The 22,385-nt window shown below is 44.7% G+C and overlaps 1 protein-coding gene across 1 annotated transcript in view; it reads right to left on the bottom strand.

Moving 5' to 3' along the window:
- Nucleotides 1–22,385, bottom strand: part of TRPC4 (transient receptor potential cation channel subfamily C member 4) — a 1,290,729-nt gene that overhangs the window by 719,147 nt on the left and 549,197 nt on the right. The window contains exon 3 of the mRNA XM_086935069.1: nucleotides 2,537–2,944. Within this exon, the coding sequence (XP_086791195.1) occupies nucleotides 2,537–2,914 (378 nt within the window). The 5' untranslated portion in view covers nucleotides 2,915–2,944. The remainder of the gene's footprint in view (nucleotides 1–2,536; nucleotides 2,945–22,385) is intronic.

Here is a 22,385-nt window from a genome sequence, read left to right as displayed (position 1 = left end):
CTTGAGATGATAGTATGTTTACAGTAGTTATGATGGGTACCGTGAAAAGAGTGTGATGTTGCTTCTGGTAGTGTGTGTCTGCTAGTCTTTGAGTAGGGTTCGGGTACTGCTAGTATTTAGTAGTGTTTAGTGAGTTTTTCTTTTCCACCATAAGGACTTTAACAGTTGTACTCATGCGTTAATTGAAGGCAGGTGGTACAGTTATTTAGTGATGACGTAATCTTACTCTTGAAACAATCCTACAGTAGTCATTCCTAAGGAGGGCCCGCTTCTTCTGCTTAAGAGCCTTAATGAAGATGCTAGAGGCTCAAAGACTGGGTGGTGCGTTATTGATCCAGGATTTTCATTCATTTACTTTAGAGAACCATGCCAAGCAACGGCTGTCAGGCCACCGCCAATAACCTGGTGCTGTCTTTGCAACCCTTGGCCTCCGAGGTGGCAGAGTCAATGCCAAGACCAGAGGGACTTTGCATTCGCTTTTGTGTGCCTGTTTTTAATTATGCTAGTAGTGAATAACTCTGACCCCATATGGATCAATGATCCTAATATTACATGCACAACAGTTGTGTTGTCGTCATAAACACGCACCAGCTATATCAGTGAACCGAATTTCAGCCCCCTACTTCTAGATCATCTAGTGCTCTGGAACTCTTCTTTGTTACTCACCTGAACAGCTCTGTAACAGTTTCTTGCTGGTGTTCTACTTGGCTAACCCAGGTCCCACTGACCCAATCCAGAAGTCAATATAGGTACCCTGTGTGTATGCACACATTGTGTACATGTGTTGGAAAGTACCCTTCACATGGATGGCACATGTGCAATACTTTAACCTTGACAGAAGGAGCTGGTTCAACGCCATGGAGGATTACAATGCTGTGCATATAACTAACAGCAAATTATTGCATATGCACCAAATAGTGCCATACTGTTGCATCAGATAAACCAGCACAGCGTAGCATAGATCCCACCCATCATTGTCATAGCTCACTGGCATGGATGGGCCAAGATGCTGGGGGAACTGGCAGCAGTCAAAACAATACATATTACAATCACTGCTGCAGGAGAAGTAGGTAGTACCCTATTGAGGCCCATAAATGTGTTTGTTTACTGCAACAAGCATCAGCCATCAGTCCATTCAACAAGCTGCCACATCATTACATTTGGACATGGCATGACACCTTAGGAGCAGGGAATCCACAGTGCTTCTTACCACATTTTATTGAGTCTGCTCCTATTAGAACATGGGCATGACTTGCTATTGTTATTTTTCAGTGGCAATTGGCATAGCAGCTGTAAGAGCTTACAGTGGCATAGCCGAATGCACGAGAGATATAGATGTACATTAGCAAGGATATGTCTGCTTCTGGGCGCAATAACAATTCAGGGCATTTTCAGTTAATTTGGGAAATGGTCTGGGAAGTCCCAAGTCTCCTTTTGTGACAGAGACTTTTCTCGTGTCATGGGACCACCTTATTATTGGACCCAAACTGAGCATCAAGTACACCCTTTGGCATTTTGCCATCAGTGCAGCGACTAGCCAGACGAGTGGCCCGCGGCTTTCTCAGGGAAGACGCAGGGGTTACAAACTAAGAACTCTGCCAAACATCCATTAACACTTCATAAATCAATACCCAGCCACTGTATTCATATTTAAAAAGGAAAATACTTTAACTCACACTTAACTAAATCATAGTGGATCTTGCCAGACTGGCAGTGGTTGACCTATTACACACAGGACAAAATCCAAAAGCACTTGGGTGTAATGTAAATAGATTTATAACATAATTAAAGGAAATTGGAGCCACTTATTGAATATGTACAGAGAGGACAAGTAACACAAAGAACATTTCATTGGGGAGTATCAAGGACTCATTTATTCAGAAAATCCACTTCTTTTTCTTTTTTTTATCAAAATACGGTGCGGCCAATACATTGAGGTGGAATTGCATGTTGCCACACATTTGCATTCTTGAGAACGTTCTGCTGCATCTTCAACACTGATTGTTGATTTTAAAGCAACAGTGGCTGCCCTGTAGCTTTTTTATATGCAAGTACCATATTTTGAATTTGATGATCGTACCTGTATGAGCAGTCCCTAATTGTTTATTAAGTATACAAAGCAGCCTGCCACAGAAGTAAATGCTATATTGCCTGAGGAAAAAGCATAATATTTAGGGCCCGATTCACAAACAGCCTCCACAGTCTGGAGCGTGGCGGGATCTTGGCAATGAGAAACTGCACTGCGGAGATTACTTTATGACTGTGGACCTCCACCACGACTGTGGAGCCCCTGCCATGACTGTGGGGCCGCCACCACGACTGCAGAGCCCCTGCCATGACTGTGGAGCCGCCACCATGACTGTGGAACAGCCACCATGACTGCAGAGCCCCGCCACACTGTGGAGCCGCCACCATGACTGTGGCGCTCCCACCACACTGTGATCCTTCCACCACGGCTGCAGAAGCTCTTTGGTACCCTTTGTGTTTACTACACTTTATTAGCAATTGAACAAAAAATAATGATTTTTGCACATACCTGTTTCTCTCCACTCGGTTTCTTATGATTGAGTAACAGCTCCACAGCTCCAACCACTTCTTTCCGGATGGCGTGTAAGAGGGCATCTCCCACATAGACATTGAAACTCAAGAGAAGTTCGATCAGCTCAAGGTTCTCATTCTCAATTGCAATCAGCAGAGCAGTTCTTCCCAGGGGATCAATGCAATTAATATTGATTTTAAAGTAAATCTCCGCTTCCTCGAGTGCCTGCTTGACACTGGCATAGTCGCCCTTTTCCACAGCACTTAAATAGGCTTTTTCTGACGGCGAGAGCTCCGACTCAGCTCGCACTATGCGAAGCGGGATGCGGTCTCTGTACGGGGCGTTGACGCTTCTTTTGTAGTAGAACTGAGCCATGTTTTTTTATGCCATGCTATGCCATTTTCTCTGCAAAGATGAGAAAAAAAACAGATATAAAATAAAAACTGAAACAAAGCACAGTGATATTTTGCAACTTAGTAATGTATGACTCAATGCCAACTTAAGAATGGGACCGGTCATAACTAGCCCCAGAGTTTGCTTTGTAGATTGACCTTAAATCTCTTCAGATATAAAGGTCATCCATTTGCCTGCGTGGAGGTGGTTAGAAATTAAGGGGCAGATTTACAAGCCCCTTGCGCCGCCGTTGCATCACTTTTGTGACGCAGCGGCAAAAGATTTACCATCGTGCGGGGTATTAACAACGTGACACATCTGGGAGATGCGCAGGAACGCCTCCTAAAAGTGGCTGAGTGAAATCTACAAGATTTCACTCAGTCACTTTTAGGCCAATGTTGCGTCAAAACCCTGCGCCTGCTTGAAGCAGGCGTAAGGCTTGAGGAAGCATTGATAGATAGGGCCCCCCAAAGCATTGCTGGAGCTGCGTCGTGCTTGCGACGCAACTCCAGCAATGCGCCGCTTTTACAGCACAGATGCATGACGCATCTGTGCCGTTTTGGCCCCATGGGTGGTGGAGCTGCGGCGCACAATTACTGGCGCATCCCTGCTAATTTGCAGGGATGCGCCAGTAATTGTAAATCTGTCCCTTTGACTGATGGTAGCATCATTAACAAAGTCATTTCTGGCAGTGAACCTACATCTAGGGCCTCAACTGGCTTCACTCACATCTGGCGGATATCCAGAAAAGAACATCTGGCAGGTGTACCTGCATTGACTATTGCACAATTGTAGAACATGAATACCCACAATTACACCAGTAAACCTCATGCAACGGGTAGGGAATGGAAAGATGAAGTGTGCTTTGCTTTGAGAATGTATGAACACCCGAAAACGAGTGAATTTATGGACACCCACAAGCTTCCCTCTAACTCTTGCCCACCCCGGGATTGGTCAGTGATTAGCTAAAGCCACACATTACACAAAACAACGCTTCCAGGGTAAGAAGCGAATGAAACAAACCTAACCTTCACAGGGGCATGAGGGGAGGCATTTCTCCAAGAGGAAAATGCATTCCAAAAAAAGAAAAAACCCCGCAACGGCACGTTAGGGCCTTTCCTCAATAAGTAATAGTACCCTGCGCACGCACACGGGGCAAATAGCAACTTAAGAATAATGTCTCAAGAAAATGCTGGTAGTGTGCCTGGAAACCGGAGACTTTCCAGTTCCAATACTGCCAACGTTTGTGGACTCTAAAACCTAGTAAATAGTTACTTGTTCACAAGGCTACTTTTACAGGTACAGTTTTCTTGGTTTGTTTTGTGAATTTGGCAACTGTCTGTGGAACAGGTCCATATTTCTATGCTTCAAACCAGACTCCACTTAAAGGTAAAGTGAGCACTGCATATGCTAGTTTAAGTCACGAACGCTGCTATAGTTTCCGGCTGCCAGTTCTCTCAAATAGTTGGAGATGATCTATTTTATCATTCTGAGATAGCAGTAAACAGTTTCTTGTCACAGGCAGGTTAAAGGCATGTGCTGATTTGGCTGTCAACATAGCAATTTTTGTTCACACCTCTAAAGTAAACAGCAGAACGAGTGAATTTATGGAAACCCTAAAACGAGTGAATTTATGGACACCCACAAGTTTCCCTCTAACTCTTGCCCACCCCGGGATTGGTCAGAGATTAGCTGAAGCCAGACATTACACAAAACAACGCCTCCAGGGTAAGAAGCGAATGAAACAAACCTAACCTTCATAGGGGCATGAGGGGAGGCATGTCTCCAAGAGGAAAATGCATTCCACAAAAGAAAGAAAGAAAAACGCAACGGCACGTTAGGGCCTTTCCTCAATAAGTAATAGTACCCTGCGCACACACACGGGGCAAATAGCAACTTAAAACAATGTCTCAAGACAATGCTTGTAGTGTGCCTGGAAACCGGAGACTGTCCAGTTCCAATACTGCCAAAGTGTGTGGACTCTAAAACGTAGTAAATAGGTACTTGTTCACAAGGCTACTTTTACAGGGGCAGTTTTCTTGGTTTGTTTTGTCAATTTGGCCAACTGTATGTGGAACAGGTCCATATTTCTATGCTTCGAATCATATTCCACTTAAAGGTAAAGTGAGCACTGCATATGCTAGTTTAAGTCACGAACGCTGCTATAGTTTTCGGCTGCCAGTTCTCTCAAATAGTTGGAGATGATCTATTTTATCATTCTGAGATAGCAGTAAACAGTTTCTTGTCACAGGCAGGTTAAAGGCATGTGCTGATTTGGCTGTCAACATAGCAATTTTTGTTCACACCTCTAAAGTAAACAGCAGAACATAAGAAAGTAACATACACGCAGTAACATGACAGCACAATTAAAACATGAAGTGGCACCACACAAACAGTCAAAACAGGACTTAAGAAAACAACCACAGTACATTTTTGTCACACGTTGGCACCCCCAGAAACCTGATTTCGCAATCCAAGGTGCTTTCATAGTCAACACAGAAATACAATGACATCTATGCTCATATATCCAAATGGATGTTTATGATTGAATACAGAAAATACACAGAAACATAGACGTGGGGCAAATTTAGGAAAATCAAGAGACAAAACAGGTTGCCAAACTCAGGCACTGAACATGTTGGCCAGGTTACAGATAAATGTTTGAGGTCAAAAGACCTAGGGGCAGATTTACAAGCCCCTTGCGCCACTTTTACGTTACTTTTCCCATGTTAAAAGTGACGAAAAAGTGGCGCAAGGGGCTTGTAAATCTGCTTCATACACATTAGCACTATTGCACTTGTGTAGTACAACAAATTCTCAATTGTGTCAAGGCTCCAGCACCTTGACACAATTGAGAATTATACTTGTTTTTCGTAAATTTGCTACATGTCTATGTTTCTGTGTATTTTCTGTATTCATTCATAAACATTCATTTGGATAAATGAGCATATATGTCATTGTATTTTTGTCTTAACTATGAAATCAAATTGATATTGTGATTGACCACTGTTCCTATACAAATACTTATACCCAAGGCAAGGTGCCTTTCAGATTACTTGGGTTCCCTTGTGTCTTTAGAATGTATTCACAATACAAGAGTCAACTGAGTTTTCGCCAAACACTTCCTTATCTTTATGGTCTTTATGTTTCAGTTTAGAATATTATCCTCCCCATTGGGCATCCGACATACTATTAAGTCGAAATTTCATTCACATCAAGTGTTATCAGAAATAGCAGACACAAAGCAACATAGTAGCAGTACTGGGTTACGCACACTCACCACATAGCAGCAGTACTAAGTATCCACACTCATCACATTGCCACTGCATTCAGTTTCCGTGTACATAAATGGCATACAATGCGTTCTCGTATTCTGCACACATCAGATGCGCACTGCAGGTGTATATTAAATGAAGGAAAATGTATTTTGATTTTAAAGTAGTTATGATTCATATGTTACATTAACTTTGATTACTTGCTACACGTCGCTCCTTCGGGCTATCCTGAAGTTAACAAGCAACAGTCTGTGGGCTGGAATTGTTAAACCCATATTTACAGAATACAAATGAAACTCACCTTTCAGAATGCAACATGTTGCTGTCTAAGTAGCAAAGACTAGGTCAAAGTATGATAGAGCACATCAGGATAATTGTCACATATGTTGTTGGGTGCATTCCAACACTAGCATTCTGAAATAACAGCACTAATAACAGCAGCATAACATAATTGTAATCCTAGTAGGAGCACAAGAGATTCATATATGTGATGGTAACAGATCCAAAATATTAAAGGCCTTATTACGAGTATAAAGCCAACTTAGAGTAGAGCATTGCTTCTCTGGACCATTCTGCCAGCGAGCAGCCCCTCTTCACATTTTTAACAAGGTAGATTACCACGTTATTAAACATACTCAGTGGACTATCTAACCTTTTTTATCACACCAGCCATCCACATCTACACTTTTCCCTAGGGCCCTCACACCCATGGCACCATACGGCAGGAACAAAAGATCTGCGCTAAAGAGCCCATTTATGGGTGCCGGTCAGGTATTGCACCGCCGACCTGACGAGGAGCAAACCCATATGATGAAGCATGACACCTAGCTTGCTGGGTGTGTGAGGGTTTTAGTTCCGAAAGGGAGAATCCCCCTTAGTTTTGCCTTCATCCACTGTTTTGGTTCACTCTCCCCTTCCACCTTTTAGTCTCCCCTACTGGGGAACTGTGTACCCTCCGTTGTTTATCTTATTATGAGTATGGCAGTCCTCAGACCAAGGTACTCACTGTGATGGTCTGACCACCGCCACCACTGTGGCTCCGTTCGCCGTATTTCGAGTGTGGTAGTTGTACTGCCACAGGACCACCGCATCAGCTGAGATACAGGATCCCGCGACTGTGGCCCAGCCAAAGGGGCAGGAATATGCTGGCAGTGCAATTGTGGCACTGCTGATCATATTTAGAGTTGCATTTCCACCACCCATTTCATGGAAGGGAGCCCTCAATGAAAAGGGTGGCAGAGATGCAACTAAGAGGGTCCTAACAAGGCCACTGTCACTTCTGGGGATGCATGCATGTGGGAACACCTGTTGTGCCCCATGGAATGTCACCCCATTCCTGCATTGTGTGGCATGCACAATATGGTGCATACGACACCGTGCAGGAACATGCTACAGGCACTGTCACATGGGCTGTCTGCGGTTAACACGCTCATTTGAGCCTAACACAGCTGCCACAGTAAGAGTCCCGCAGCATCACCCGCCCACCATAAATTCAACTCAGAATCCGGTGGGTTGGCACACCGCAGGCTAGGCGGTCCGCCTGCCAGCGCAGCAGTGGCAGTGCTGCAGGGGGACCGCCAAACTCAAATAATGCCCTAAGTCTGTATTTGAAAGCTGTGAGTTATGCCCAGGTGGAACACGGCAAGGGTGGAAGGAAATTATCTATTCACACAGTAGTTTTCCATCTTCTGGTACATGTGTTTTTGCTTCATGCTTTATCTATGTTCTCTAAGGATCTAATAAGAGCTGGTTGTGTGTAAGCTGGATGCATTAGATAACAGTGTGAAGGTTAGTGGTGTCCATTTTAGGGTCTCTTAGAGATAGTTAAAGGTATGTGAGAGAAACCAAAGATTAAGAAGAAATTGAAGACCTATTAAATTAAGGATGTAGTTTAAAGAACGTTTTTATATCTATCCTTGTGAACTGTCAGAGATTTCTCATTTTGAGTTTAATGAGGACCAGTTACTTTGTATTGCTTCCTGTACTGACATGGTGTGTATCGGCTGAAAAGCTTAGGCTAGTCAAAGGGAAAACCCTGTGAGTGAATCTTTGGACCTGAGATGGTATGCCCAATTTTGGGTGTTAGTACCTCTTAGCACTGGGAGGGTTACTGTGAGGTCATAGTACCAGACTTTCCAGAACTTTGCTCAATCGATGCTCACAGAACTCCCTTCTTGCTTGCATCTTTACGGCCCCTTCATGTCACTTGGCAATTCTGTTGTCTTTAGGTCACCTGCTGCCTTCTTACTTTTCCATGGAAGTCAATACAAAGACCTGCTCCTTTTCCATTACAACTTGAGTTGGAATTTGATGAATGGAATGATGCTATCCCACTTTGCAGTGCCTGTGTGTCCAGCAGGACCCTCTAGTGCGCACTCTCGGGGCATCCCAAACAGCACAAGTCTACAAAAGTCTAAATGGACTTCAGGATCCCAAGCAAGTCGACTCTCTAATCGCCCTGAGAAGGAGCACAGCATTCTTGGAAGAAAGCAAGATAAAAGTGAAATTGTGGCACATGTAACCGCTCAACCAAGCTCTGTCCACTCGTCTAGTTTCTTCCCACCAAGACTTCAAAGAAACATTCTGTTGTGACAGGAACCAGGGGTCTACCTAACCTGACTTCCGTTTGTCCCAAGTGGGAACGTCCTGCGATTCCTTGATAGGCAACTCCAGCAATGCGCCGCTTTTACGCCACAGATGCGTGACGCATCTGTGCCGTTTTGATCCCATGGTGCGCTGCATTGTAAATGCGGCGCATCATGGGTGGCGGAGCTGCGGCGCACAATTACTGGCGCATCCTTGCTAATTTGCAGGGATGCGCCAGTAATTGTAAATCTGTCCCTTTGACTGATGGTAGCATCATTTACAAAGTCATTTCTGGCAGTGAACCTACATCTAGGGCCTCAACTGGCTTCACTCACATCTGGCGGATATCCAGAAAAGAACATCTGGCAGGTGTACCTGCATTGACTATTGCACAATTGTAGAACATGAATACCCACAATTACACCAGTAAACCTCATGCAACGGGTAGGGAATGGAAAGATGAAGTGTGCTTTGCTTTGAGAATGTATGAACACCCGAAAACGAGTGAATTTATGGACACCCACAAGCTTCCCTCTAACTCTTGCCCACCCCGGGATTGGTCAGTGATTAGCTAAAGCCACACATTACACAAAACAACGCTTCCAGGGTAAGAAGCGAATGAAACAAACCTAACCTTCACAGGGGCATGAGGGGAGGCATTTCTCCAAGAGGAAAATGCATTCCAAAAAAAGAAAAAACCCCGCAACGGCACGTTAGGGCCTTTCCTCAATAAGTAATAGTACCCTGCGCACGCACACGGGGCAAATAGCAACTTAAGAATAATGTCTCAAGAAAATGCTGGTAGTGTGCCTGGAAACCGGAGACTTTCCAGTTCCAATACTGCCAACGTTTGTGGACTCTAAAACCTAGTAAATAGTTACTTGTTCACAAGGCTACTTTTACAGGTACAGTTTTCTTGGTTTGTTTTGTGAATTTGGCAACTGTCTGTGGAACAGGTCCATATTTCTATGCTTCAAACCAGACTCCACTTAAAGGTAAAGTGAGCACTGCATATGCTAGTTTAAGTCACGAACGCTGCTATAGTTTCCGGCTGCCAGTTCTCTCAAATAGTTGGAGATGATCTATTTTATCATTCTGAGATAGCAGTAAACAGTTTCTTGTCACAGGCAGGTTAAAGGCATGTGCTGATTTGGCTGTCAACATAGCAATTTTTGTTCACACCTCTAAAGTAAACAGCAGAACATAAGAAAGTAACATACACGCAGTAACATGACAGCACAATTAAAACATGAAGTGGCACCACACAAACAGTCAAAACAGGACTTAAGAAAACAACCACAGTACATTCTTGTCACACGTTAGCACCCCCAGAAACCTGATTTCGCAATCCAAGGTGCTTTCATAGTCAACACAGAAATACAATGACATCTATGCTCATATATCCAAATGGATGTTTATGATTTAATACAGAAAATACACAGAAATATAGACATGGGGCAAATTTACGAAAAACAAGAGACAAAACAGGTTGCCAAACTCAGGCACTGAACATGTTGGCCAGGTTACAGATAAATGTTTGAGGTCAAAAGACCTAAGGGCAGATTTACAAGCCCCTTGCGCCACTTTTACGTTACTTTTCCCATGTTAAAAGTGACGCAAAAGTGGCGCAAGGGGCTTGTAAATCTGCTCCATAGACATTAGCACTATTGCACTTGTGTAGTACAACAAATTCTCAATTGTGTCAAGGCTCCAGCACCTTGACACAATTGAGAATTATACTTGTTTTTCGTAAATTTGCTACATGTCTACGTTTCTGTGTATTTTCTGTATTAATTCATAAACATTCATTTGGATAAATGAGCATATATGTCGTTGTATTTCTGTCTTAACTATGAAATCAAATTGAGATTGTGATTGACCACTGTTCCTATACAAATACTTATACCCAAGGCTAGGTCCCTTTCAGATTACTTGGGTTCCCTTGTGTCTTTAAAATGTATTTACCATACAAGAGTCAACTGAGTTTTCGCCAAAAACTTCCTTATCTTTATGGTCTTTATATTTCAGTTTAGAATATTATCCTCCCCATTGGGCATCCGACATACTATTTAGTCGAAATTTCATTCACGTCAAGTGTTACCAGAAATAGCAGACACAAAGCAACATAGCAGCAGTACTGGGTTACGCACACTCACCACATTGCAGCAGTACTAAGTATCCACACTCATCACATTGCCCACTGCATTCAGTTTCCTTGTACATAAATGGCAGCAGCAAACTGATGTTCTCATACAATGCGTTGTCGTATTCTGCACACATCAGATGCGCACTGCAGGTGTATATTAAACGAAAGAAAATGTATTTTGATTTTAAAGTATTTATGATTCATATGTTACATTAACGTTGATTACTTGCTACAAGTCGCTACTTTCGGCTATCCTGAAGTTAACAAGCAACTCAAAGGGAGAATCCCCCTTAGTTGTGCCTTCATCCACTATTTTGGTTCACTCTCCCCTTCCACCTTTTAGTCTCCCCCACTAGGGAACTGCGTACCCTTCGTTGTTTATCCTATTATGAGTATGGCAGTCCTCAGACCAAAGTACTCACTGTGATGGTCTGACCACCGCCACCACTGTGGCTCCGTTCGCCGTATTTCGAGTGTGGTGATCGAACTGCCACAGGATCGCCGCATCTGCTGGGATACGGGATCCCGCGACTGTGGCGCAGCCAAAGGGGCAGGAATATGCCGGCAGTGCAATTGTGGCACTGCTGAGCATATTCAGAGTTGCATTTCCACCACCCGTTTCATGGAAATGAGCCCTCAATGAAAAGGGTGGCAAAGATGCAACTAAGAGGGTCCTAACAAGGCCACTGTCACTTCTGGGACTGGGGATGCATGCATGGGGGGACACCTGTTGTGCCCCCTGAAATGTCACCCCTATTCCTGCATGGTGTGGCATACACAACATGGTCTATACCACACCGTGCAGGAACATGCTACAGGCACTGTCACATGGGTTGCCTGCGGTTAACACGCTCATTTGAGCCTAACACAGCAGTCAGAGTAAGAGTCCCGCAGCACCACCCGCCCGCCATAAAAAGAACTCAGAATCCGGTGGGTTGGCACACCGCAGGCTAGGCGGTCCTCCTGCCAGAGCAGCAGTGGCAGTGCTGCAGGGGGACCGCCAAACTCATAATAAGGCCCTAAGTCTGTATTTGAAAGCTGTGAGTTATGCCCAGGTGGAACACGGCAAGGGTGGAAGGAAATGATCCATTCAAACAGTAGTTTTCCATCTTCTGGTACATTTGTTTTTGCTTCATGCTTTATCTATGTTCTCCAAGGATCTAGTAAGAGCTGGTTGTGTGTAAGCTGGATGCATTAGATAACAGTGTGAAGGTTTGTGGTGGCCATTTTAGGGTCTCTTAGAGATAGTTAAAGTTATGTGAGAGAAACCAAAGATTAAGAAGAAATTGAAGACCTATTAAATTAAGGATGTAGTTTAAAGAACATTTTTATATCTATCCTTGTGAACTGTCAGAGATTTCTCATTTTGAGTTTAATGAGGACCAGTCTAATAAGTTACTTTGTATTGCTTCCTGTACTGACATGGTGTGTATCGGCGGAAATGCTTGGGCTAGTCAAAGGGAAAACCATGTGAGTGAATCTTTGGACCTGAAATGGTATGCCCAATTTTGGCTGTTAGTACCTCTTACAACTGGGAGGGTTACTGTGTGGTCATAGTACCAGACTTTCCAGAACTTTGCTCTATCAATGTTCACAGAACTCCCTTCTTGCTAGCATCTTTACGGCCCTTCATGTCACTTGGCTATTCTGTTGTCTTTAGGTCACCTGCTGCCTTCTTACTTTTCCATGGAAGTCAATACAAAGACCTGCTCCTTTTCCATTACAACTTGTGTTGGAATTTGATGAATGGAATGATGCTATCTCACTTTGCAGTGCCTGTGTGTCCAGCAGGACCCTCTAGTGCTCACTCTCGGGGCATCCACAAACAACACAAGTCTACAAAAGTCTAAATGGACTTCAGGATCCCAAGCAAGTTGACTCTCTAATCGCCCTGAGAAGGAGCACAGCATTCTTTGAAGAAAGCAAGATATGAGTGACATTGTGGCAAATGTAACCGCTCAACCAAGCTCTGTCCACTCATCTAGTTTCTTCCCACCAAGACTTCAAAGAAACATTCTGTTGTGACAGGAACCAGGGGTCTACCCGACCTCCGTTTGTCCCAAGTGGGAACGTGCCGAGATTCCTTGATAGGGAGGTGCTGCTAATGAGCTTATGCAGATTTCACCCCTTGCCCCCAATCTCTGCATGAGGAAATTTATTTTCATATTTTTCCATGGGGGCTTTACATTTTCATCTGGTGCAAACAATAAAGTAATTAACATGCTCAGCAAGGTATTTGAAAGCACACATCTCTACAAAACTAGCAGAGAGAGCAAAGTTGTACAAAGTGTAGCAAAGACTTAATAAGAGTTTGTGATCCAGCAATTGACAGACTAGGACATATCAATGACCATCCCAAAGGCACATTTTACCTAATATGCAAAACTCTTTTCACACAAATGAATTTACATTCTGCCCAAAAATGAAGGGAATCTTTCTTTTTGGATTCCTAGTTAAATTATTAGGCCTTAGCGGGAGATGTCCCGTTTATTCTGGGTCTTGTTTGTGACACTGCTACTTGCACACTTATGTCAAGCAGAGTCAGAAACAATCTTCCTTGATCAGCATGTGCATTTCTGCACAGGCATACGCACATGTATTAATCTGTATATTGTTCACACCTCTTACTTCAGCTGTCAAGAAAAAAACAATATTGAAAAAGGTAAGCACTAGAGAACTAGAGTATATAGCTCAGATACATTTTGTGAGAAAGCTAATTATTAAACGGGGTACATGGTAGTCCATCATTAATAATAAGGGCTCCGTCTTGTTAGGTTCAGTTAAAGGTTTCAGTACTTTAAATCTGAGCTTAATCTTTTGCAGCTCTGGCAAGAGAAAACTTGTAAAGCATTTAGTATTGGTAAAACAGTAAAAAGAATGCAAAAACACAATCCAATAAAAATCTCACTTTAATTTATTAAAACAGAATAACATTTAGCAAACATAATGACACCAAAGCAACAAAGATTCTGTAATGGGAACCAGTTGTTTAGATTTCTAAATATTTAATTAAAACTAGTGCCAAAAAGAACTCAAAGCCCCAGTGATAAACAATAGTCACACTAGACTGGGACCTAAGTGCAATTTAAGTCCAACCATAATGGGGCATGGGTCAGATAGACCAACCAGGTGCAACCCAGTCAGAGGCTTGTGACTTAGACATTTTTCTGTATGTCAAAATCCTTCAGCGGGGCAAGGCAGCAGGCTGTATCTGAAAAGGGCTTCACAACATCAGATAGGAGTTGAACGAGGTCCCAGTGAAGCTTTTGGTTTCAGTGGGAATAGTTCAAAGTGGAAAGATTTGAGCTTCACAACCAAATTCCTCTTGACTGTCAAATACTTTTACCATATTTGCCCATTCAAGATACTTACAATCAGACTTAGGGGCTGATTATAACATCAGCGATCTTGGGACTGCTGTTCCATCTTTGGTGGTCTGACTGACGCTTCATTGGCGGTCCGACTGACTGATTACGAGCTGTGCGGTCGGACACCACAAGACCTCCCCTACTGCCAGCATTTGAGCTACTATGGTGGTCAATGATACTGTGGTAATTAGGACCTGCCTCTCCATTGACCTTTTTAAGGTTGGTAGAAAGGCAGGTAAAGGGTCACTAAAACACTAAAATGACCCCTATCGGACTGTGGCCAGGGCCCATGTTTTGGCCCCTTATTCCTGCATTGTTGGTGCGAGCACTGTTTGCCATGCACAATATGGTGCATGGCAACAGTGCACCCGACTTGCAGGAGGCGCAGCAGTGCATTGGAACTGGCTAACAACTGTTTTCTGGAGTGAAATTATGCCACAACCAGTAGTCCGCTGCCGACACACTGCCAGCCCTGCGGCAAACTCGTAATGTGATAGGCAGGATGCTGCCAGCTTGGTACCTTTCTGTTCTCTCGATCGGGCTGGGGGAGCAACTTCAAATGTCTTAATCGGGACCTTTGTCTCTTTTTTGAAGTTCAGAATCCTCCAGTGGGGCAGGTTGTGGGTTGTATGTGAAGAGAGCTCCCATAAGCCAGACACCATTTTGACGAGGCCCTCCTGAATCAGATTTGCTGCTGCAGAGAATCTCTGAACAGGGAATACCTGTTTCTTCAGCACTTTATGCTAATTGACAAGTTTGTCCCTGTCCTTAGGAGGTCTGGAAGTACAAATATTTCCAGAGTCCCACTTTGTCAGGGATGTTAGTAGAAGTCAAGATAGAGACACAGCCAAAGGTCCCAGGATCTCAAGAACAACACTTGGGGTTTAAGACTCACTACAGCAGAGGCCACCACCAGGGTCCAGGTCAGGTCCAGGTAGTACTGGTCAAATTGGCTCTTCAGGAAAATACCTTTTGCTCTTGCAGAGGTCTAGTAGTGGTCTGTAGAAGGTGTCTTGTGGAGCCCTATTTATGCCTGTCACTAGCTTGTGGGGGGCTCCAGGTTCGTCCCTAAAGAATAGGGAAAAGGCTTCCAGGGATAACCCTACCCAGTTTTGCAGCTGTTCTTGTGTGCCTTACTGCAACTATCAAATAAACCCTTCTTCCACTATGCAGAGTCTGTGTGCCAAACCAGAGGTGTAGCCTGTGCAGTTTTCATGTTAAATCTGTTTGTCACAGGAGCCCCTTTTAAAATAATTTAATATCCAGAGCAATGCACAACTGATCTTCCTGCCAGAGGAATAAAACACTTCCCCACGCCGTGGCCATTGTCCCTACTCTGGGAGTAGTTTCACATCTCTTCAATGCCATTCACCAGCTGGATGGGAGCTAGATAGAAGTGTCAGGCAGAGAAAAGTTTGTTTTTCTTAATATCCCTGAAAAATCTGACTTCACCATTGAGTTGGGCTTTTATTAAATATTAAAATAGCACTTGAATTATTTATCTAGCTGGTCCCTAGCCTGATGTAGCAGAATTAATACTTAATAGGTATTCCTAGTGTTTCTCTCTGAGCCAGCCTTCCTTCCTACAGATAAACTAGCTTTTCAGGGGCTAGTCACTGTATAGATATGTTAACTTTAAAATTCCTACATTTTAAATACCATGCAGCCTGCCTTTTGGGCTACAAGGCCTACATAAATGTGCCTAATGAATATTTTAAAAAGGGAGATTTTCTCCTGTCGGAAAGGTTTATTTTGACTGGTCAGCTTGCAGTTTTACAAATGCCGCTGTCAGACTACAGGTTAGATAATGTGCATTTCTACCTTCTGAGAATAGGGTTAGGTAAAGGGAAAAGCACTTTTGTCTCAGCCCTGAAACCCATAAATCATGCACCAACAGTTAAAGCACACAGGCAAAGCCTCCTAATTGATAACTGGAAGAGCAAGATGTCTTTCACACATTATTACAAGTTAAAATTAGACACTACTGCTATACAGCTATAGGCATCTCTCAATTTGTGCCATACACATGTTATTAACATAACATACTGAACTGCAGTGCTTAATGTGTGCGATTATTCAAAAGACTCCAAGGATCAAATGAGAATACTCCTGCATTATTAATGTCAACTTTGTGTTATTAATTTGGGAAGGAACTGACCTCTGCCAGCTTAACAAACACAATCTGATTAGGTCAAAATGCAGTACTAAGATAATTTCTGCTCAGCTCCTAGTAGATACTGCACAAGCAAAAGACAATTCCCAGAGAAGTCTTTGTTACGTTCAACAAGTACCAACAATTTTGAAGCAAAGAACACAACAAAATAAAACTGCTAAACCAATGTAGGATACAGAGAAAATGTAAATGTACTGAGCATAATAAACATCAAATCCATCAAAAAAGGACACACGCACCCGAAGATATGAATGTTCAAAGTTTTAAGGCTTAAAGCGCCTAGAAAAATTAAAACACCCCATTGAAAAACAACACTCTGTGGTTGATCAGGACCTAGGAGGGATTTCAGGCTGACCGTGGTGGAGTGGAGGTTGGATATATCAAGGCAGTTTTCACTTTCACATTTTTCACCTTAAGACTTAGGGCCAGCATCTAGGCATGGGTCTCTGTACAGCCAGATCTTCTGCAGGGTCTAGTCCTCTGTGGTTAGCTGGTCCCTCTTGGAGACAGGAGTCTACCATGGTCTTGCAGTTAAATAGGGCAATTATTGGAAACTAATTTTACCAATACCATTTTAGTACACACACTCAACTCAATCAATAAATCAACTCAGATTTGTGAAGCACATCTAATCACCCAGGCACTAGGTTCTTGCTGGGATTGGTCTAAAAGCCAGGATTTTAGTAACTTTCAGAATTCCGGGAGAGAGGATGTTGCACAGAGGTGAAGGAGAAGGTCGTTCAAGGACTTGGTGGCAAGGAGGGAGAAAGATTGTCCTCCAATGTAGCTTCAAAAGTTGCGAGGAGTGTGTGTGAGGGCGAGGAAGGCAGAGGTGGAATATAGATGTCAGGAGGGTTGGTGGAAGTTCAGGCGGTGGCTGAGGTATGCTAGTCCTTGGTCATAGAGGGCTTTGTAGGTGAGTGTCAGCATCATGAATTGGCATATTATCTGGATGGGAAGTCAGTGAAGGTTCCTGAGGTGAGGGGTGACAATGGTTGATGTGGGTCCATTTGGGGAGGTTGAGGATGATTCTAACAGCTTGGTTCTGTATTGTCTATAGTCTTTGCAGGAGTTTTGTGGTGATTCCTGCAAGAGTGCATTGCAGTAGTCCAGCCTGCTGGTGACTAGGGATGAGGGACAGTTTTCCTGGTACTGACAGGGAGTCAGCTGAAGATCTTTTGAAGCATGCCGAGTGGGTGGAAGCAGGTAGAGGAGATTGCATTAATCTGGCATTTCCTGGTGAGTTTGCTGTCCAGGATGGGGCAAATGTTGTGGGCATGGTCTATTGGTGTGGGTCGAGTTTGGAGGGCCACCAAGTGTTGCTGTATGGGGAAGGTGTTGTTCCCAAAAATCAGCACTTCGCTCTTGTGTGTGTTGAGCTTCAGGCAGTTGGTCTCCATCCATTCGGCGACACTCATCATGCAGTTGTGGCAGTTGGTCTTAGTGGTGGAGGGGAATTCGGAGAGTGAGAGTATGAGCTGAGTGTGTCTGCTTAGGATATGATGTTGAAGCCATGTGTTCTAATGATGTCTGCTAGGGGTGTCATGTGGTTGTTGAACAGGGTGGGGCTGAGGAATGAGCCTTGAGGTACGCAGCATATGGTGCTCTTTGGTTCCGAGGTAAAGGGTGATAGGCAGATTTGTCCAGTGAGTAAGGAGGCATTCTATTACTGTAGCAGTGATTAGCAGTGTAACACCGCATAGAGTCCTAAAAGTAACAACATTATATAATCTAAAAGAAGATTCAAATAAAGGTGTGACCATGCAGGAAAGATGAATTTTCTAGTTTCCTACAAATCATATTTCTAAAGAGGGAAAAGATTGAGTATACAATTACCCTGAAACTTACATCACACAGTCCTAGTATGTTCTCCAAGGAGGGATCTTGAAATGAATGGGATTTGACACTCTTATGTTGCTGCTGACTTAAATGTGATTTGCTTGTCAAATGTGGCTAGGTATTAAGGGGCTTATTATGAGTACAGTGGTCCTAGGACTGCCATATTCGCTGTGGCTGTCTCACCACTGCCAGCCCTGCGGGTCAATCCACCATATTTTGAGTGAGGTGGATCGTTCTCTGGATCGAGGGTCAGTATGTATTCTCTAAATTGATCAATGCCTCTAGACTCTTGCCCACTCTGCGTTGGCCTAGAGTAAATATTAATTAGGGCAATATGTTTGTTAGCTGGGAGGGATAAGAGGACACATTGTATATCATGTGAATTTGTTGGCAGCTGCTCTGCTTTAGCACCCAGGTGCGTACCCACCCAGATGCTTAACCCCCAGGATGGTCTGCCGCTACCCTTTGTTGTGGCTGATATATTAAAAGTGGCAAAGCCTCTCCGTTGGTTATTTTCCAGGGCCCACGTCTCCTGCATAAAGCAAATATCATGTTTTTCTATAAACAAACCCCAATCTGGACCTATTAGTTTATTTTTGATCCCTGCCAAATTCCATGAAATAATTTTGATGTTACTGTTTGCCTCCCGTGCTTTGGACCTCCTATGAGTCCCACTGCAGCTGACTACCCCAGGTGGTGGGTCATCCGTGTACGTCCCCCCCCCCCCGTCCCCCGGTTGAGCCCCTTCTCCCTTGATGCTCTGTCTCGAGCCCCTCCCTTTCCCAAACTACTTGCTCCCTCCTTTGTTGCTGTAGATGGGGCACCAACATGCTTGCTAGTGGTGCCCCCCCTGCTGTTACCTCTAGTTGCCGCCAGAGTGCTCTCAACCCCCAAAAGACCGTAATGAAGAATGCTACGTTCCATTCCTACAAAACCGTCCCTAACTTCTAAGAGACTCATTTTATCAACTTTGGCGAGTGAGGCGAACTACACCCGACCCTCAGTCTACTTGGTCCAGGATGCTAAATCTGTTATTATGATGGAACATGGCCAATGCCCGGAAACAATTTTGAGGGCCCTACCAGTTTGCATAACCTGGGTAAAGATTACAACCCAGGTTTTCCTTATCCCCCCAAGGCTGTCTTCTTCTATTAGAGTCGAGGTGGAGATTAGTAGACACAGCCGGGTAGAAGTAGGTTAGGGGAAAAGATTGTATTTGCGTTGCTGAGCGACCTGCCACCCAATTGCAGATGAGCTCGACGGTCCATCTGTTCCTAAAGTTAATTACAACACAATCGCCCTGAATATTTTTCGCCCGGGGCCCCACCCAGTCCACCCGTCTAGCAAAAATAATTTCACTAGAGACCTGGTTAGGGAGAGGCCTGTTGTAATTTAGCCAGTGGTACATTTGTTTTTGAGCTCACTGTAGGCCTCCTTTTTTCCCTGACTCAGGACGGGAACCCCTGCTAGAACCACCACATAGGGTATAGATTCTGGAGGGAGATCTATACATGGTAACACACTCTTACGTGCGTCAGAGGTCTTGGCCATATTTACTAATTGATCCTAGCTTAATGGCCCTGTGTCCCCCCCACCCTCCCCGTTCCTAGGTATTGCTTGATCATTAGGCACAGCAGAATCACTAGGGTGAATAGTGTGTTCATCAGGTAGAGCAATTGGAGCTGGTAAATCCACTAGAACATTTGTCGCCAGCGGGGTTACATAGTGGCAAACTGCATTCGTTGACCTAGAGAGCCCCTCTACATTTCCGGTGCTATCTTCTGCCTGCATACCACCCTCTGCCTGTGCTGTAGTAAACAATGATTCAAGATGAGAAAGTCTATGTTCTATAGAGGTCAATCTATCATAGATAGAAAGACAGGTCTCAGTAAATATTTGTTCCAATTTAACCCAAAAGTCTTCCCTATACTCGGAAGGGATCATGTCGCCAACACCTAATGTAGTCGAAGCCCCATGTGCAGTTGGCTGGGATGTATCAAGTTCAGCTGCATTCGGATTTGTCTCCAGATTGCCACATTTCTGGATTTTTACTTTTCTGTTCTATGTTGTTGCTCCACCACGCTTTCTTTTGACTGCTGGGTCTGGTGCCTGATAGATAGTCCCCAGTTTAGTACTGGATGCAGACCGAGTTAGCAGTCTCGAACTGGTTGCTCCTGAGATTTCGTGAATTTGCAGAAAAATACATGGGCCAGCTGCTACCGTGTCCACAGTAGCTGGGGGACTTGACAAGCTGCAGACTATATTTGGTGACTGGTTGCCCTCGCCGGTGAGGCCAGCGGGCACGATGTCGGCTAATAATTGAGGTACTGGTGAAAACGCCTGGCCAGCCTGCCCATTGACGACCGCTTATCGAAAATCGGCTCCATAGATAGCCTCTTTTCGGTCATTTCAATTTCACGTTGCAGCACAGAAGATGCCCTTGTTAAAAATTGGTCTAGTGTACCCACAATAAATCCTCCTGATAGCGACTTTCTCCCCTTTCCTGCATTAGCTGTAGCCATTTTCTTTTTTAGTTATAATACAACAGCTCCAATGTAACGTAGAAGATAATAAACAAACAGAGGGCAGTCTTGGTTATCCAGCAAATGCGTACTAACCTTTGTGTGTTGCTCGAACGGAAGATTAAAGAGAGGGGCCCGTTCCGTCCTCGTTCATGCTCGGACGGGCTCAGACGGGCCCGCCCTTTGCCCGGCGCGCGTCCCGCGAAGCGGGGGTCGCGAGAAGTGAAGAGGCGGCTGTGGGCGGGAACTGCAGGGCTAGTTCATGGCCTCTGGGTCCCATAGCCAGTAAGCCGGTAAACACAAGTCTACTCCTACGAGCGGCACTCGCGAAGCGGGGGCCGCAAGGGGTGAAGAGGCAGCTGTGGGCGGGAACTGCTGGGCTGGTTCGTGGCCTCTGGGTCCCAAAGCTGGTAAGCCGGTAAACACAAGTCTACTCCTACGAGCGGCTCCCGCGAAGCGGGGGCCATGAGGATTGAAGAGGCAGCTGTGGGTGGGAACTGCAGGGCTGGTTCATGGCCTCTGGGTCCCATAGCCAGTAAGCCGGTAAACACAAGTCTACTCCTACGAGCGGCACTCGCGAAGCGGGGGCCGCAAGGGGTGAAGAGGCAGCTGTGGGCGGGAACTGCTGGGCTGGTTCGTGGCCTCTGGGTCCCAAAGCCGGTAAGCCGGTAAACACAAGTCTACTCCTATGAGCAGCACCCGCGAAGAGGAGTGAAGAGGCAGCTGTGGGCGGGAACTGCTGGGCTGGTTCGTGGCCTCTCTCTTGCTTTTAATTGGGACCTGATGTTAGTTGTTTTTTGCTTCTGCGCACTTTAACACTGTGTCCCAGTGTAAAGTACGTGCGCAGTCTGAGTGCGTGTGGTGAGAGTGGCCTGCCCTCCCATAGGAATGCATGGGGAATGTGTGTGTCCATGGTAGTTCCTGATGTGTGGGGAGTGAGACGCTCTTACCACAGTGAAGCAGTGAGACATAATGCGTAATGGAGGCGTTTGATGTGGAGAGAGTTTGTCCGTCCTGAAGGAAGGAGCGGATCGTTTCTGGCTCCACGGCTGCCGTTTGTACTTTGGCGAGCCGTTGCTGGTTCTGAGGCAGACTCGCGGTTTCTTGTCAAAACCGTAGTCTGCAGTCCAAGTTTGCGAGCGCTGTGGGAATCGTTGCTGCGTCAGAGGCATCGAGGCTTCCAGACAACTGCACCGGGTAAGGCTGAGTTGAGGCTTCAACGGCTGTTAAAGTCACAGTGCTGCTCGGGCGTGTGAAGCACTTGACTGGGAAGATTGTGCTCCTGCTCTAACTTTACTTTGAAGCCACCCATGACAGTGCTATCTGAGTGCGCCTTATTGTATGCCTTAATTACTTTAGGAGTGAGTGAGAGGTGCAAACATTATAATTGCTGATTGCTATACTGGATCCTTGTTCTGGATCGATGGATTTGGATTATCCCAGGATCAGGCGAATGATGTAATTAGCTTGATTCTCTGCCCAGAGAATATTTGGGTTATTTAAAACCCATAGGATTTTGGAGTAAATACTTTCCTTTGTTTTTG

Source organism: Lissotriton vulgaris, chromosome 8 (genome assembly GCF_964263255.1).
Source record: "Lissotriton vulgaris chromosome 8, aLisVul1.2, whole genome shotgun sequence".
NCBI classification, from domain to species: domain Eukaryota; kingdom Metazoa; phylum Chordata; class Amphibia; order Caudata; family Salamandridae; genus Lissotriton; species Lissotriton vulgaris.
The sequence above is the reverse complement of the archived record's forward strand: the minus strand, read 5'-3'. Positions and strand labels throughout refer to the sequence as shown.